At 38.2% G+C, this 17,734-nt stretch overlaps 1 protein-coding gene across 5 annotated transcripts in view; it reads left to right on the top strand.

Annotated features, from left to right (window-relative positions):
- The window catches only part of KCNQ (KCNQ potassium channel), a 411,920-nt gene that overhangs the window by 232,450 nt on the left and 161,736 nt on the right, over positions 1–17,734 (top strand). For all 5 annotated transcript variants that reach the window (XM_087350439.1, XM_087350438.1, XM_087350436.1 and 2 more), the window contains exon 4: positions 5,892–6,086. In XM_087350439.1, coding sequence (XP_087206565.1) covers positions 5,892–6,086 — 195 coding nt within the window. The remainder of the gene's footprint in view (positions 1–5,891; positions 6,087–17,734) is intronic.

Genomic DNA, 17,734 nt, shown 5'->3' with positions numbered 1-17,734 from the left:
ATTAGTAACAAGTAGATCAGTATTGAAGCCGGATTAATTAAAACTATTAAAATATGCGTTGTATTATTCCAGTACAGCAAGTATATCTGTTTTAAATATTAGCGTTGTCTCTTCTCTGTGTTTAAATAATACCTTATTCAAATTGTATAATTTTGGTTGGGATTATGTTCCTTGCACACAATAACATTTAGTATAAGTCACAGCCTGACGATTTCGTTTTACGGAAGTCCTGCAAAATGAGGCTTGTCTAGGATATGATCTTCGCTGCGTAGCCTACAAGATCGTTAGGTTATTTCCATCATCGTACATCGTATTTGAGTAAAACAGCGAATGAGACACGGAGTTAGTGAGCGGTTAACGAAGTCGTTTTGGTTAAGAGATCTGTTGAGTGGTTCAGTGAATTAATAGGTAAATGTAACCTAGAGGGCCAAATTAGTGTGTAGTTCAACAAAATAATGAGTGGATATGGAAAATAGTGATTTGAGTCTGGTAAATAGAGAGTTGGTGAGTGAATTAGTGAAAAGATAACGGTTGTGTGCAATTGACATTTCTGATTGACAATTGCCCCAAGAATGTTCTCCTGAATTATTAATAGAAGCCATAAAGCACACTGTGTATAAAGCCTATAAACTCGACATTTCCGAGAAAATCACTAATGCCCTGAGTGCTTGACCTTTTAAGCAGGAGTCATTGGAACCATAGCTAAAACTCCATGAATTGTCTGATGCGTTTTTTCTTAATTTTTCGGTATGCAACGTAGAATAAAACATACGTTTATTCTGGTCCATTCAAAAAAGACAGGCTTAATGCTTAAAATAAATTTCACATATTTGATGCCACTGAGCCACTATTGTATGTAGAGGACATGGAGGTAAAAAGATACAGCTTTTCTAGACTATCTTCATTTATTCTATAAACATCTGTCATTTCCCTAAATACTGACAGTTCTCTAAGCGGCAGTGAAATTTGAAATAAATGTAGTGTCTGACCGGTAACATTAAAAATAACGAAGATCATTGGCCGCTTAATACAAATTAGGATACTGTAAACTGTATAATAAAAAATAAAAAGTGCGAGTATTTGTTGCCAGGAATAATTGGTGGCGGGTCGCGTGAATACGCGTACACGTGTATTTGTTCAGCATTTTCCTGGGACGTTGCCATAGCGACGCGTCAATCTATCCGTGCCTGGATGAACTCAGCTAAGTGCTAAAAATGCCAGAATGTATATAATGCATGTTTTCTGTTATTTTAACTGTAACAACAAATTTTTTAAATATTTGTTATTACTCCCAGCAAATACCCACTTGACAAGAGCGCCTGGATAACCGCTGTTTTGAGGTACATCGTGGTTTTTACCCCATTCCTCTAGACGAACTGTAGAAATTGCTTTCAAATATGTCAGTATAGTCTTCTTCCAATTGATTTTTTACCTTATACAATAACCTACCAAACTCATTCTATTCTTATAACCTCTGCAGCTTAAACAGTGTCCTGTTGGATAGGTTAGTATAATGGGAGCGTGTGTTGACATGTTTTCGTGAGGACTTGGCTCTCCTAGTTGAGGTCTTCTGTGGTTTTCGTGTACATTCAATTGTTTGAATGTTGGATTGAAATATGTCAGGATCGCTTCCTTTCCAGCCCCTTCCACGCTCTTCTTATATATATATATATATATATATATATATATATATATATATTTAATAATGACCGTTCTCTCAAGCTGATAGTGGACGATCTCGACCGGTTATATCCACCTCTGTTCAGGAATCGTTTAGTTCATAAAACGACCACCACGCGGCTCTGTGGTTGTAAGTAATAGAAAATTTGCCCAATGGGAATTCGCTCAGTAGTTCACGAGATAAATAACGAAATTTGGCATCAGGCAGACTATGTCCTCATTATGTACTTATTTTATGTATTTTGTGCAGAGAACACGTTACACTTATATTCACTGTTTATAAAATTACTGATACTTATTTGATTTCTTCAACAACACAAAGAAAAGTAGAAGAACTTAAATAAAGGAATATTGATATTCTTCAGAAGAAGTTATCTTCTCCACAGTTGATTATGAACACTACAACAAATTGAAGTCTTTGTTTTTCTAGATTAATTCACCTTTAATAAATGCATCGAAAGTAATATAAACATGTAAGTTAAGAGATTCGATCATTACAGTCATCCATCGAGTGAGTGATTTGAACCCCGACAGGTGAACTGCACCCTGTGACAGAGCTCTTGTACATGAGACGGGATGTTGGGCTGAAAGGCCACTTGATCTCAACATACACATCAAGATTGTGTATGATGGATGACACCAGTTCCTTAAGTTAGCCCTCGTAAAGACGCGATCAGTATTCCCTGGATCAAGGTCATGACTCGACCAGTAACAGCCCAATGACAAGACGACGGTGTTTGGCCTGCGGTAGAACGTTTCTGAGGTCAGATCCTACAAACAATGTCACCATGTTTGACAACGTTGCTGATGAAATAAACTACCTTATGGGATGCCACAGCTGTGTTACTGATGACTACTAAATTCCCTTAAGCCAGAAGGTTTCATCATGTTCATAAGTCCACCAGTGGTCGATATCCCAAGTTATATTCATTCAGTCAGTTTTTAGATATTTTTATACGTCTCCCCCCCCAAAAAAAAAAAAAAAAAAAAAAAAAAGCCGGCGATACTTATAGACGCAAATGAAAGGTTTTTCGGTTCAGGCAGAAATGTTTCCTGTGTTGTGTGAATACTTAAGCTAAGTCGTGGGGCTTCGTTTGCTAGTGACTTAAGTCAGCTTCTCCCGTCAATTTACTCACCGCACGTTAGACGTCAGACATAGTCATATCTGCAATCACCACACACAATGCCTGACAAGTCATTCCTGAAGTGAACTTTTTCACTAGAGCTCAATTTTCAAGAAAGCCCGTGTCATCTAAGACAGGAAATCAATTTTACTTATAACTAAGAAATAAGCAACCAGAGATAATAATATAATCTTCAGTCCAACTAGGGAAGAAAGTGCCAAGAAAATGATGGATGAGAGGCTAGTGTTACTTGTTATGTGTGACGGAAGAAAAACAGATCTATGTCACCGATACCAATATAGGCCTGTGGAATAGGATTTCTGGACCTACCGGTAAAAATAGTAGCCCGTACAGCCAGTCCCTAAAGGTTTGTAACATTGCGTGGAAGAAATCTTAATGTATCTAAACACTTTAACTATCAGTGGTAAATACATGTACCACCTGTTTTAATAATCAGTAATTCTACACTTAGTACTTATTTGTTTCTTACTATTTTCAGTGTAAACAGCTGTTATTTCACTGTCGCTGCATTAACTTGCCAACTGATCTTGTATTGGAGACGCGTTATGTTTTCTCTGAGGAAAAGACTGAATTTTTAAATGTTATTTAGAGGGGCATTGTGCAATTAGTAGGCATGAGAGGACGTAGAAGAACTACCTATGACTCATGACTAGCGGAACGAACCAGACAGATCTGTGTTGGATAAAATGGTCCATGGTTTACTCTTGCACTTTAGTTAAGTTATCGGTCTCAGAATGGATGCTAGTTTCCAAGCAGACGTAGCAAACTCACCGGAAAACAACATCGTTTCCGGTCCAGTGTTTAAATAGTAGGCCTCACGCAACATAAACTGTGTCATTTTTCCTCCCCATTTCATAGGCTTATTTCGCCTGCATTGCCGGCCTACATGTCCCCTTGCGTGTTCCTAAAGGTCTCCGCTTTCGAAGCTTGAAAGTACTCGTTGACAGACGTTAACTCTATGGAGCATAGCTCTTAGCTCAACTAATCGAGAAGTGCCACTTATGGAATTCGACGTTTAATTAGCATGTTTATAACAGACTATCACTGGACCATGTCCTGAGCTCCTGCGGCTTAAGAATACAGTCAACACCTATAATAGTACGTCTAGGCCTATTTATTTAAAATACGTTTTAATTTTATACTCTCATGTACTCCTAGCACTGCATAAATCGGTACTTGTGGAAATGTAATTAAATTCCCCGAACTAACGCAATATTAAGATATTTTAATAATGACGATCATTTTAAATACATGTCCTTTATTAAAGTGTTTGCGAGCAGCAAAGTAGCTATGACAGGCAAACACCAATAAATGTGTACATAAAAGGAAACGAATGAAACAAAACTGGCGTAACTAACTGTATCAATCTAAATACTTATTCGTATCGAGAAGGTAACCTGGGATTAGGCGTGACGTATAATAATATATCACTAGTATGTTATATGGCAAAACGTTATTCTTCCAAGATGGCAGTTTTCTGGGTTTTACCACCGTGTAGTCTGACAGAAATTTACGTGCCAGAAGTCCTTGTTGGCTCCATCATCAAGTCGATGCCACCTAAAGATGGTCAAAGCTGATTGAAATATGTAACTAACTAGATGGCTTACGGAACTCGAAGTTTCATCATAGAATTAACCAAAGCCCTCCACCGGACCCTGTCCTGGGCCAAAAAAATCCAGTCTCCTTCAACTCCTATCTCCAATAGATCCCGCCTGACATTATCCTCCCATCTACGTCTAGGTCTCCGCAGCGGTCTATTCCCCTCAGGCTTCCGGACCAATACCCGGTGCACACCTCTTGTCCAATCCATGCGCGCTACATGCTTCGCCCATCTCATTCTTTTTGAGAGTGAAACATATAGTGGTCAAAAATAAGGCACTATTAAAAGTTAAAAGTTATGCAGTTGAAACATGTTTATTGCAATAATAACTTTAGAATTCGCATTAGTTTATTAATTTTTGCAGTTTGAAGAATTCGTTATCTCCTTATATCGAACTTCTGCAATAGGCAGTTTTAGCTCTTTACGTTTGCTACTGACAGACAGGTTATTAGAATCAGAATCTGTGCCTCTTGCAGAGTAGATTTCAGGCTCTCTTCAGTTGACAGGCCTATATTACAGCTGTCCCTGGCATACCGTGAAACCACATGAACAAGTGAAGTAGGAAAAATCAATAGTATTGGTACCATTGACCCAGTTCTGAAGGGCTTCAGGGCTTCAGACACATTAAGCCTACGGCATAAGTTACGTAGCAACTGTTAGAAAATAATTGCCTTTGGCGTGGTATTTTCAGGGCCCGAAGAATTACAATTAGTGGGATTTAATATTACTAGTCGGCCTACTTCTGAGAATCTAATATTCGCTTAGCTGGTTAAGAATTTCCCATAATTTTGGTCTCAAATCTTGTCACATAACTTACTGCCAGTGTGATAATAAGCCCGAAGGTGATCAACGCGGCTAGTAACAATGTCCAACGTTGGACGCTGTACTGAACCAGTTCCATGACCTCATATACTCATTAACTGTCTACTTAAGACTCGTCTTAATACTAACATCCAAACTCATTCGCTGTATTTCAAGATTTTTTCCTACCAACATTTCTTATTTATAATCTTTTTCTCCCAGTCCTAGCCGAATTCTCAGGCTATCGTAGATTTAAATGTTCTTTCATTACTCGGTCACCTGTAAAAACCGCATTAAATTACGCGTTACACAGTAAGCAAATATTATCATACTTTGTCTTTTAGGTCGAAATTGGCTTAGTCCTCTAAGCACTTATTTCTAAACATCCTCAATATGCAGATCTGATCTTTTCTGAAAAAGAGAAAGTAATTTCACCCTAAATATGGCGGCACTACGTTCTTATGAAACATTGGTAATCGCCTACAGGCCTACACTACATCGAATCCTGGACCACAATCCATATTTTCACAGACGTGAACACATCCACTCTCACATACTCCTCGAATTTAATGCCCTGTCATCTTTATTATATAGTGTAAGATGCTAACACGCACTTGAGAAACTAGCGGCTCAGTAGTTGGATGTGAAACATTGTTCTGTTGCAGCCTCTCGCTCAACGACCGGCGATCGCCCTCGAAGCACGGTGGCCGGTTGCAACAACCCCGGATGAGTCTGCTCGGGAAACCGCTCAACTACCGGGCGAATCGGAGGGACGCTCGCTACAGGCGACTGCAGAGTCGAGTCTACAACTTCCTGGAGCGTCCGCGAGGTTACAAAGCCATCCTGTACCACATGCTTGTGTGAGTAACTAACTTCATTCCGTTGCCCAGAGGGATTTCTCTTTCAGAACATGGCGTCAGGTGGACCAGGGAACTTCAGTTGCGTTTACGCAGGACTTGAACACATTGTAACTGTTCACAACTCCAATCTTAGACACCACCATGTTCCACTTCTTGGCGGTACGACTGTAGGAATTCCATAAGTCTCGCCACAGATTAAAAAGCAGACCCAGTTTCGCTGTACTTGACGGATTTACTCGGTGTAGAATGTATAAATTTTGTTATGTCTCCGAAGAAGTATTTCTAGTGTTTATTCGTAAGTTCTAAATCTGGAATAAAAATCACATTTCTTGTTCTGTTTCGTCCTTCGACTTTTTGTGATACTGTTTTGACTTTTTGGAATTTGCGGTATTTTATAACCATCACAAATTCTGTATTCGATTTGAACTCCTACTTCTTGTCATCACATGAGTTTGGCAAGATTAATGATACTGCAGTCGTCTGTTTCACGTCTGATTTTCTTGTTGTATAATAGGACTGATTAGTGCCTGTTATTATGAAGTGTTAGAAACTAATTACCAGTCAGTCTTTAAAAGAATCTAAAATACTTTACGCTATCATAATTGCTGGTCTCTCTGATATGAACGTGGTAAGAAGTAACTGGTACCCTGCTATGAACAGTTTCAGTGTTTGAGATATCTCGGCGGTGAGAGTTTAGACTGTAGTCTTCTGATTGTGACGTGTAGATGGTTGCCAACCGTTAGGAGAAACATACTGCCTTCTTGTTAATATACATGGCGACACAATTCAGAACACTAGTCTGAAATTCAGTATTCTGCATGTAACCCAAGTGAAAATATAATTTCGTGATTGGTGAAAATTTGAGTTCTCACAGCTTCAAGTTAAGAGACGTTGCGCTGTGTAGTCTAGTAAATATTAATCAAAGTTTAAGAGGTGCTTACTGCCTCAATCCGCAGCCAGCACTTCTGAAACGTCTGTAAACTTTCACCAGTCTACACGGTTCAGAATCTCAAAGTCAGTGATCTTCAATTTCGTGATTGTTTGTATACTTAAAGGAAATAAATGGAGGTCTCAGTGTGTATAAAGAACCGAAAGGCGGGATTTCTATTCTGTATTAAACCGGGTTATGAAAGGATTAAGTGTGGTGGTAAAGTTGGCGGATCCTGAAATAACCCACACGTTTGTAGATGTGTGAAGCGATGAACTGGTGCTTAGTCTGTAGGCCTACAGTGTGGTAACTGTCTGTTAAAAATACAGCGATTACTTTGACTTAGGCGTCCCACGTTTGAAGCGAATGTCACTATTTTTCGGTCAAACACAGAATCTCTTTATCCTCCAAACGTTACATCAGAAGGCTTCCAGAATTTGCCAGTGAGAGTGTAAAAGAGCACATTTCTAAGAGTTACTACCGTGAAGTGATTGCTTCTAGTACTTCACTCTTAACTTCACGTATAATCGTATTTGCCTAATATTTTTTTAAAAAAAAACTAATTAAACCTGATTTGTGAGGAGGTTCTAAGAATTATTTACGACTAGAAGCTTTCGCGGCTACTAAATGCGATAAAATCTTCCCAGACGAACAACCTCGTCAATACAGATCATCAGTTCGTGATGATGGAGGCAGAGAAGGTATCTGAAACGTTTGTCTACGGATTCGTATTAACGCAGCCAGTCGACCAAGAAAATTTTATCGCGATTTGAGGAATTCTTTTCCGTTTCCTGAGCTCTGAATTCTTCTTAGTCTATTCACCATTACCCTAGCACCGAGGAATTATAATCTAACCCCTTTAGTCTTTCCTTTTTCTTCGTATACTGAGAGTTCTTGTCGATAAACAGGGTCTTCAGAATATACATACCAGTTTATTATACAGCGATACTTGAAATGTACAGTACGAAAACATTCTCTTCTGAAATTATGAGTCGTACTAAAATCGGCAGTGGCCATAGGTCTGATATCTGTTATTGTTACTGTTGTACTGAAACAAGGAATATTCAGTATATAATAAGAAATGAATTCATGCCTCACACTCCATCTTCTAAGCGGTGTTTGTAAAAGAGTATTTGTATTTATGTCATAAGAATCCGCGGGCAATTCAGAAGTCAGCATGGAAAGGTATGCCTCCAGATTACACAAATTTTCCAAAGGCATAATTTACGCCAGTGTCTAATGGACGTGCTGTGAAATAGTTCACATGTGTACTAACAGATCACTGCAAAAATAGTACATATGGCCACTAATAAGTGGCAGCACGAGCTTGTAGGCGATGACGTCGTCGCGGAGAATAATCAACATCAGAATTTCGAGTGTCCGTCGCGTTGGTACTACAGATTGCCAGAAGTTAAAGTACGAGTTTCAGTTAGCTTCCAGTGGTATATAGTCAATAGTAAATGTCATGAAAATCCATATTCGGCCGCTTTAAATTTTATTTGAGTCAAAACGCTTTGTTGAAAAGAATGTATATTAGCACGAAACCTCTGCTGAAAGGTGATACGGACAGACGGAAAAGATGTGCCCATGAACGTTTTCACATACGCTAAAGTTTAAGAGCGCGTAAAATATGCTAGGTAAAGATGAAACTTAATGGTGGTCTGGAAAGTAAAAAAGAAACTGGCTTAAGGTAACACTGTAGCTCTGCCCCCAGAAAGTTTTGATCTCATAGTGTAGAAGTCACAAATTAAGAAACCACGAAGACACAGAAACAAATGCCTCTGCTGGGATTACTGGATACAAATGGAAAACCTCGGCTGGCGAAGGAATTCGGTGCGCAGTCAAGAAGTTCGTTCAGGTTACCGGTTACTGACAAATGCTTCAGAGTTTTTATCTCTCATACTTCGTATTTTAAATTAAATTATGAAGAATAACTGTTCATGTAGGACCTGAGGTTTTCACGGCGGTGAGTCTGAAGATGGCTGTCTTCTGGGTTGTACGCCGTGTAGTCTGATAGAAGTTTACCGACGTTTCAGAGGTCTTTGCTGCCTCCATCATCAGAGTGATGAGTTTAAGGATTTCGATGCCTAAGAATTTGTTTATTATTTTTGTCATGCTAAACGTTAAGTCGAAAATAAGTGACAAAGGACGTAAATGTTTATTTCCATGTGTCTGTTCCATGCGTATCTAATCTCTGTGCTACAAAAGTCAAGCACTTAAAATACTCCAAGTCTAAGGCCGGAAGTGATATAAGCATACAGCTGGTGTAACAATTCCAGTAATTTATATTCTTCTTATGTTTGTTAGTATGTAGCTCTTCTTTGCCTTTCATTAAATACTGTGTTAAGTAGTCACATGCGTGTATTAAGCAAATGCATTAGAGTGTGTGTCTAATTTGAATACAACATGAATTAACGTTAATAACATTTCCGAGATGAGTTCTACGTCCGACAGCAAAATGAGAGTGAAGATTATTCTTTGCTTGGTCGTCCATATTTGCCGGTCGTCACGTTGCAATGGTAGAAGGCTACATAGAGCTGCTGTAAAGAATACATTTGCAACTCCGAGGGCTAATGCCCCAAGATACACTTTTAGCTCTATAGCAATTTTCCTTAAAAAACTCGCATTCTTTTTAAGTTCTTTCGCAGTACACAACGTCATTTCCCTGCATTGAGTAAGACTTGTGCTGGTTCATATATTGGATTTAATGGTTTTGGTGTTAGAGGCACCTGAAATGAACGAAGATAAAATGTCAGTACCTATTTTCATAAAAATCCGTCGGTCAAAACGTTATTAGAGGAGATACACAGTTATAAGTAGGTGGTTATATAAGAATCCCGCCTTTCCTGAGATAGAAAAGTAGTCTATAAATAAATTTTAATTTGTGGATTATAAACGGGGCGCACAATGGCTGGCTTCTTGCCCTGAGCTGCGTCCGAAGTCTTTATGTAACTAATAAAACAGATAATAGACACACTCGCCTTTCGTGTAGCGCATTTAAGATTCCGAAGGGCTTGATCACGTGCTTCTAAATACTAGTTAGTTTATAGTAGGTGTGTGTGTGTGCAGTATCACCGTTGAAATTTCAGTTGTCGAGTGACAATGATCATTAGTTTCTCTGACGCAAAAATGCTGCTGTGGGGTCTTTTTGCTGTTATTATCTATCTTCATGGAAAGCAAGTCTTAAAATTTGCTTACGTACTTAAAACATGTATCTTCCTACACAACTTCAGGGCATATTCTCGAACGTCGTGGCCGAATTAACACCACTTTGTATCTTCTTCGTATTTTGAATGTCTGGGGTCAGACTTTGGCTCGGCGACCCGCTACCTTGATTGATATATATCGTGATTTTTCTCAATCCCTCCAGGGAAATTCCGCGTTAGTGCAACGACCGCTTCCGTTCACATAGTTTTTAGTTAATCATTTATTAATAAAAATAAATATACGCAATTGAATGTAACATTTGTGAAGTCACCCAGAAGAAAAACTAATCTATATCCGAAAGGATATCGGATTAAATTATGAAACTGTTTTAATAACTGAATGGTATTTGGTCGTTGGTGCTGGTCGTATAGGCAGTAATGTAATGCGGCCTGTGGTTCAGTCCTGAAGATGACAACAATATTCTCCTCCGAAACGGTTGTAACCACCTACAATTCCACACTGTGATACTACCCAGTCAAACCTAGACACCTGCACAAATATGCACTGCACATAACAGGAGATTGGTTTATTTGGCTGATATGGATGAAAAGGAATTGCGAAGATTTTGTAAGACCAACAACATAATAATGTGTAGTTGATAAAATTAACTTTTAAACAAAAGAGATTTGCTATCGTCTAGCTTGTTTCACCTTGTAGTCTGGTAGAAATATACCGACGTTTCGGAGGTGCTTGCTACCTCCATCTTCAGGGCAATAAGTGATGACCCGCGAGTCAATAACATTGACAATAGGTCTGGATAATGTTGAAACCCCTGCTTTAAAACAACATATGCCTATGTATTACAATGTTCTGGTTGAAAAATCTTACAGAAGAGTACAGGCTATTATGAGACTTGTATATGGGTTTTTTTCGAACGGGTCACACAGATTATTCACACATGTAAAATGGGGTTTATGTTGACGAAGTCGAGCTTTCGCATTTAACCACAGGACTTCTTATCGGCTGAATAATTGTAAATAAACTGCTTAATAAAGGCTGTAGCCTTTTGTGTTTCTTTAAAATCGATTTACGGAATTAATATAAATCAATCAATAATAATAATAATAAGCTAATAGTAAACTGAGTTACTAAATAAAATGTTCGTCTTTTATAGAACTCAAGACTTCATTATCGAATCAGCATCCTTTCTCTGTCCTGAGCCAGATTAATCCAATCCTGATCTCTTGCATTCAAACCTTCTAGTCAGTTAGTAAAATTATTATATACATCATGTATAGTTCTAAAGTTAATAATGCATGGAGTTTAAACCCGACGGTTTCAGTACATCGTTAATGTTGAACCATAGGTACAACGTTACATTCAGTTTAAGTGAAATAATTTTCTCAGCTGTAATTCTATTATATTAGTCAGTGCCTCTCATTTTATAGGGCATATGGTCAGCAAGAAATAGATCTTTGACGATATTTAGCAGCTGTTACATTCTGGACACCACCGTGTACTTTTATTGTGTATTTGCGTTTCTTTTTTACTACGAATAACTCATCTGCACACCAACTTGTTTCTGCAATGGGCGTACATGTAAATTAATTCATGAAATTCCTAAACTAATACGTGGAAGTTATGAACCTTTAAATTTGATTATGTCAGTGTTACATCATTTACCATTGTGCTGGAGGAATTTAGTATTTCATTCATAAATATTCAGATAATTTTAGTTGTGGTGGAGTTAATTAACAGCATTATAAATTAATATTTTATTATGACATTGTTACAAATAACGCTTTGGTCTTACAAACAGAGTTACAACAATTTAGTCATAGTTAAACAGGTGTTAAAAATAATACATAAATTGTAAGTGTACCAGAGTAATAAAATATTAAAACTCGAACATAAATACTTTCGTAATTAGAGTATATGGATATATTATATGGTATATCTTGGAACTAACTGTAAACACTAATATAGTGCGGGATTCTTAAGATCTTGTCTGCTATAATGGGAATCTGTTCAAACTGAAATCATTGAAACGTAAATTAGGTTGTTTTTTTTAATTTTCAGTTTTTTCTAGTTCAGTCGTACAAGTTGAAACATTTTAACAAATTAGGCGTCATAATATCGCTGACTTCTGGGTTGTAGCGCCTTGTTGTCTGGTAGAAGGCTACCAACGTTTCAGAGGTCGTTGCTGCCTCCGTCAGGGCGATGGGACACTCTGATGATGGAAGCAGAATCGAAAACGTTGGTAAATTTCTAATAGACTACACGTCGCTACAACCCATAATACAGCCATCTTCGGATTCACGTCCGTGAGAACCTCAAATCGTACCTAGACGTCAGAAATTCTTGTCCGAAATATTGTTCGTTTTATGTATCTGACTACAGAATGTAATTTGACTGAAGGGAGAGAAGGTTATGTTCTAAGTATCAAGAAAATGTGTAACGAATATTTAGATTGAGAAAGTAACCTTGCATCTGATAGTGTCTATTTTTGCGATGTTAACAGATATTTCTTTCCGAAAGACGATTATAGAGAAGCGCTTTGTATCTCACTTTAATACTGACAGTTTAAAGGGGATGTGTTGAAATCATAAACCTTCTGTTCAAAATAAGGCTACAGTGTCTGGACCATGAACTGCTGTGAGATCGGATGTTACATTTGGCGAAGAAGTAACTTCTAATATTTTACATAACTAATCAGATAATCAAAATAAAGCACTTCTTCAGCAATTCGTAATTGGAAGCCATTTTCTGTGTTCTCAGGACCCCGCTTCAGGATTCTCTCCTGAATTATTTCAAAACGTGTTCAAGATATATTTTAATATTATCCACCCATTTACGCTTAGGTTCTCCAACTTAATTTGTTGTCTGTGTCGCCTCTCTCGTGTTTGCTACACGCTCCGTTCACCACACCATCCTTAAACTGAAGTATCTAATAAAATTGGACAAAATGTAAAATTGTGAAGGTCCTCGTTATGTAATTTTCTAGTTCTCCTATTACTACGTATCCCTTAGTTAAAATATTTTCCTCAGACTCATATATCCTGAGTTTGGGATTTTCTGCATAGGACGAAAGACAAAATTTAATTTTCGTACAAAACAACATGTAAATTAAAAGCGTTGTGTCTTTAAAACTTATGGTTTTTGATAATAGACAAGTAGACAAAGGATTCAGAAGTGTAAGTTTGTAGTTAAATGAAATTACATTGACGTCATTTACCGTGGAGTCCTAACACCATATTTCAAAAACATTTGTTTCGTAGTTGCCTGCAGAGAACCGTCTTACTAAATTAAGATTTAAGCGGTCAGAACTATGTAATGTATACATCACGGTTAAACCCGTTGACATCAGTAAAGTGGTCTACTTTATAGTGGAGTAAACTTGCCGTAGGGCTTATGACGCGTGGGTCCGACGTTAGCTTCAACTTACCGCCGACACTCAAAGAAAGATCCTCCTCGTCTTGTGAAAATATCCTCCTAACGTAATCCATCGCTAGTGTCTCCTGAGTGACAACTAGATTCAAAAAGCTTAACACGAACCTCCTGTGTTTCTTTGAGGTCTTTGTGAAGTACTTTCAGACTTTGTAGCGTACAAAGGAACATCATTATTTCGCCATTTGATGCCATTGTCAGTTTTAGCGTCTCTTCCTTTCAAGTCTCTCTTAGAATTTCAAGCTGACAGTGAGATGCAATTATGTACGATGCCGTGAGATTTATTTATATAGGCCTATTTACTTGGTGCTTTCAAGTGAGAACATGTTAACCGTGTATTGGGGGAGGGATTGAAGCGGATCTTTGAGGAATAGATTTTGACGATCTCGGTCTTATTCTTGTGGAAGAGGATACGTTCAGTGACTTGTTCTTGTGCGCGTGACGCAAAGACTGTGCTCCATGGAGATGGAATCTTTCCAATTGAGACACATATCCTGCAATTTCTGACCATTTTCGCGGTAAATTTTGAAGTTCCGAAGGGTTAGTCCGTGTACTATTTTCTAACAGTATCCACAATAACTAGTAAGTAACGTGTAAGTAATATGTAACATTTCACTTCTTAATAAATACAAATAAATCTGAGCGTTTCATAATATGCCTGACAAGATCCGCTCTTATATCTTCACTCACATTTTTCCGTGCCTTTTAGAATCATTTCCCTGGTAGTAGAGATAGTAACCATCCCTGAATCGTGATAGTGTGGTTGAAGTTTACCAACGTCTTGATGGAGGCAGCAAGGGCCTCTGAAACATCGGTAAACTTCTACCAAACTACACAGCACTAGAACCCAGAAGACATTTGTCTTCGAAAGATCTTCCATTTGTAACTAGTTTTTAGTAATTATTATGATGCAGTGGTTAGTATTGTTTATTTGTATGAGGAATGCGCCTGGTTTGAAAATCGGCTGTAATATATTTTATGCAGACTGAGATCTTCTTACATTTCTTCATCTCGTGTTCACAAAAACTGGGATACTCCACTCCAGCATCCTCTTTTTTTATTTCATAGTTTAATAACCTTAATCAACTTCTCGTGTACTTAAGCGCTGAATAGAATCTGTGGTTGTAGCAGGATAAAAAACACGTGAAGCGATAAATTTTTTACAAAAGATTTACTGAGAAACATCAACTTAATATCTAGTTGTCTGAATAACTGAATGTTGAGAAAGTGGAAAGATTTTATGGAAAACGCCGTAAGGTAATTAACCTACCAACCAGCACATTGTATGGTCTTGTGTCCTCTCTTAAAATCAAATGTATCGGTTCTTGCGAGAAATTTAGTTGTGTCTCGTAGCGAGCGAGAAGCTTCTCTGTCTTCACGCTAGATTGATGTATGCAGTTGGATAATGGTTGAATTAATTACCTGAGCGAAACGTCAGGCAGTGTTAGAAGTGGCAGTTGAACCATGAAACAACGCACTAAATCTTGGAAAGGGAATGAATTAATTTGAACTTAGATACACACAAACCATTGCTAAACCACGTAACTGCAGGCTAGAGGCTGTCATTAAGGAACTATAGCTGTAAGAAGATAAACAAATACAATTAATTTGCAGTTCTGTAATTCTTGGTGTCTTAACGATTGTGAAAAGTGATATGGATATCGGCCCACATCAGCAGCAGAAAAATAATTAAAATCACAGAGATATTGAACACTTTCCAGGTACAGAGGACTTGCCTATGTGTACGTTGAGAATTTCTCCATATATTTACTCTTACATCTTGACTAAATACCGAAAACATGCACAAGTGTCGAGACAACTTTCCAGATGCTGGGAGTTTTTTTTTTACAGATATTGAAAAATTCCAGATACTTAAAATTTGCCCAGATGTTAAGAGCTTTTCCAGATATTGAGAATATTCCAGATGTTAATAATTTGTCCAGACACTGAGAAGGTGTCCAGCAGTTCCAAACTTCTCATTACGTTCTTCAGTGTTAATATGCGCTCTTATGGGATTTAGTACCATTCATTGCAGATGCTTGTAAATTCCTTCACCTATTTTAACTTATCCATGTAATTCTTAAGACTTGTGTCAGAAAAATGTATTAATTCCTACGATAATAAGCGGGTGTTCACAAATCAAGCTAGGAATAGGCAGATGTATTGCTTCTTTTCGTAAATTATTCCACTACACCGTTGATTCGAAACACATCAATAGTACTATATTTGTTTCTACACAGAATTTTATTTGTATCATTTCAAAGTAATAAACAATTGGCAATAATTATTCAGACCGATGACACAGTAATTTCAAAGTGGTAAAAGTGTTTAAGGCTTTTATTTATATTCATTTTCCTTTGCATTGCTGTAGTCATGTGACAGAAAATATAACTAATTAATGTAAAGTAACATACAGGTTTTTGATTTTTAAAACTAAGCACAGTTAGGTGGATATATGATCTCCTTTTTTTAGGTTGTTATGTTTTCATAATTTGTAATTTACACAAAACATCGACATGTATTAATTTGTTTCTTACGTCCGTTTAGTACTCCAGTCTCATGGCTGAATTACAGACTGTAAAGGAGGTAAATAAAACACTCACTACATGTGTTTAAAGTATAGATTATGCTTATCGTATTTTGTCAAGAGATTTCGCGCGTCCTATCCTGGGCCTCTTAATGCAGTCTACGTCTTCACGAAAATTACTTGACAGTGCCTTGTAACAGAGGTATTAGAGCTATGCTCCAACTAGATGACGATATATACGTTCTTTACACTTGCATGTCTTTAACAAAACCATCACATTAATATTCTAGGTTAGGTATTAAGAAATTCCTTTGTCCTATTAAATTTAACCAGCGCACTGTGTGTACACAAGAGTCACTGTTGCACTCAGCATACCTGGCTCGTCACGACTGCAGCGCGTCATCGTCGTATCCCTCCACTTGAAGTTTAAATTAATCTCTTAAACAGCATTAAATTGGATCCATATTACTTCTTTAAAACCCAGGGGTAACGATATGCACCACCTTTATAACAATCAGTAAATCTATTTTGCCTATTGACTATATTTATGGGTTTCTTATGATTCTCAAACATCTGTAGTTTCCCCAAACAGAATTAACCAATTGCTCTTTCTAACAGAGGTTCGTTGTGGTTTCTTTGAGGTAAGAACTAAATTCTTAAGTGTTGTTTAGACAAGCTTCAGCTTCAAAGGGCTGAATACGTTATCTGAAGGCCATCACCCCATGTCACTGTCGTTTGCAATTTGTGTTTTGACAAAGTGTAATTACTTTCCTACACTTTATTAGCACAATGCTCATCTTCGGTGACGAAGGAAACAGTGATATTTACGTGGTTTGTTATTTATCGTGTTCAATAAATTTGAAAGTAAGCATTATCAACGCAGTAATAATTAAGGGGTCCGCAGTGGCCGCGCGGTCCGAGGCGTGGGCCTTGTGCCGCTTGGTCGCTGGGACCGTGGGTTCGAATCCCACTCAAGCCATGGATGTCTGTGTTGTGCTGTCCTGTGTACAGGTAGAGGCCTTGCGACGGGCCGATCCCGCGTCCAAGGAGTCCTACCGAATGTCTACAGATCGAGCCAACGAAAAGTTGGGACCCGCAGTGCTCAGGCACTTGAAGAACAGGTCGTTCCCAGTAAAGTAAAAGTAAAGTTTGTCCCACTATACGCCATGTAGGCGTTGGGGTGAGCGGAGGTATAGCTCCTCTCTTCCTTGACCTCGGCACTAGATGGGGGTGAGTGGTCAGCATCACGGCCCGGCCGGCTTTACCCCCGGGAAAGGACCCCGGTACCCATTGTAGAGGAGGCTGGGTGGGCCCCAGAGCCGGTCTGGACGCAGAGGCTAGAGGAAAAATCCTCTGCTCCCGTCGAGGATCAAACCCCGGTCGTCCAGCCCGTAGCTAGTCACTATACTGACTGAGCTATCCCGGCTCATGGTCGTTCCCAGTATCCCAGTAATAATTAAACCTTAAAATATTTCAGAGTTTAAGTGCGGGGAACAACAAAACAAATTACGTCTGTGATGCAATTATCACAACAACAACAACAACAAAACCCAATAATAATAAAAATAATAATAACTGTCATTAATTTGAAAGCAGTAA

The sequence above is a fragment of the Zootermopsis nevadensis genome, unplaced genomic scaffold (genome assembly GCF_977971745.1).
Source record: "Zootermopsis nevadensis isolate Lab colony 2312 unplaced genomic scaffold, Znev_1.0 Znev_ptg000017l, whole genome shotgun sequence".
Classification (NCBI taxonomy): Eukaryota; Metazoa; Arthropoda; class Insecta; order Blattodea; family Termopsidae; genus Zootermopsis; species Zootermopsis nevadensis.
Note: the sequence above shows the minus strand (reverse complement) of the source record. Positions and strands in the feature narration are given on the sequence as shown.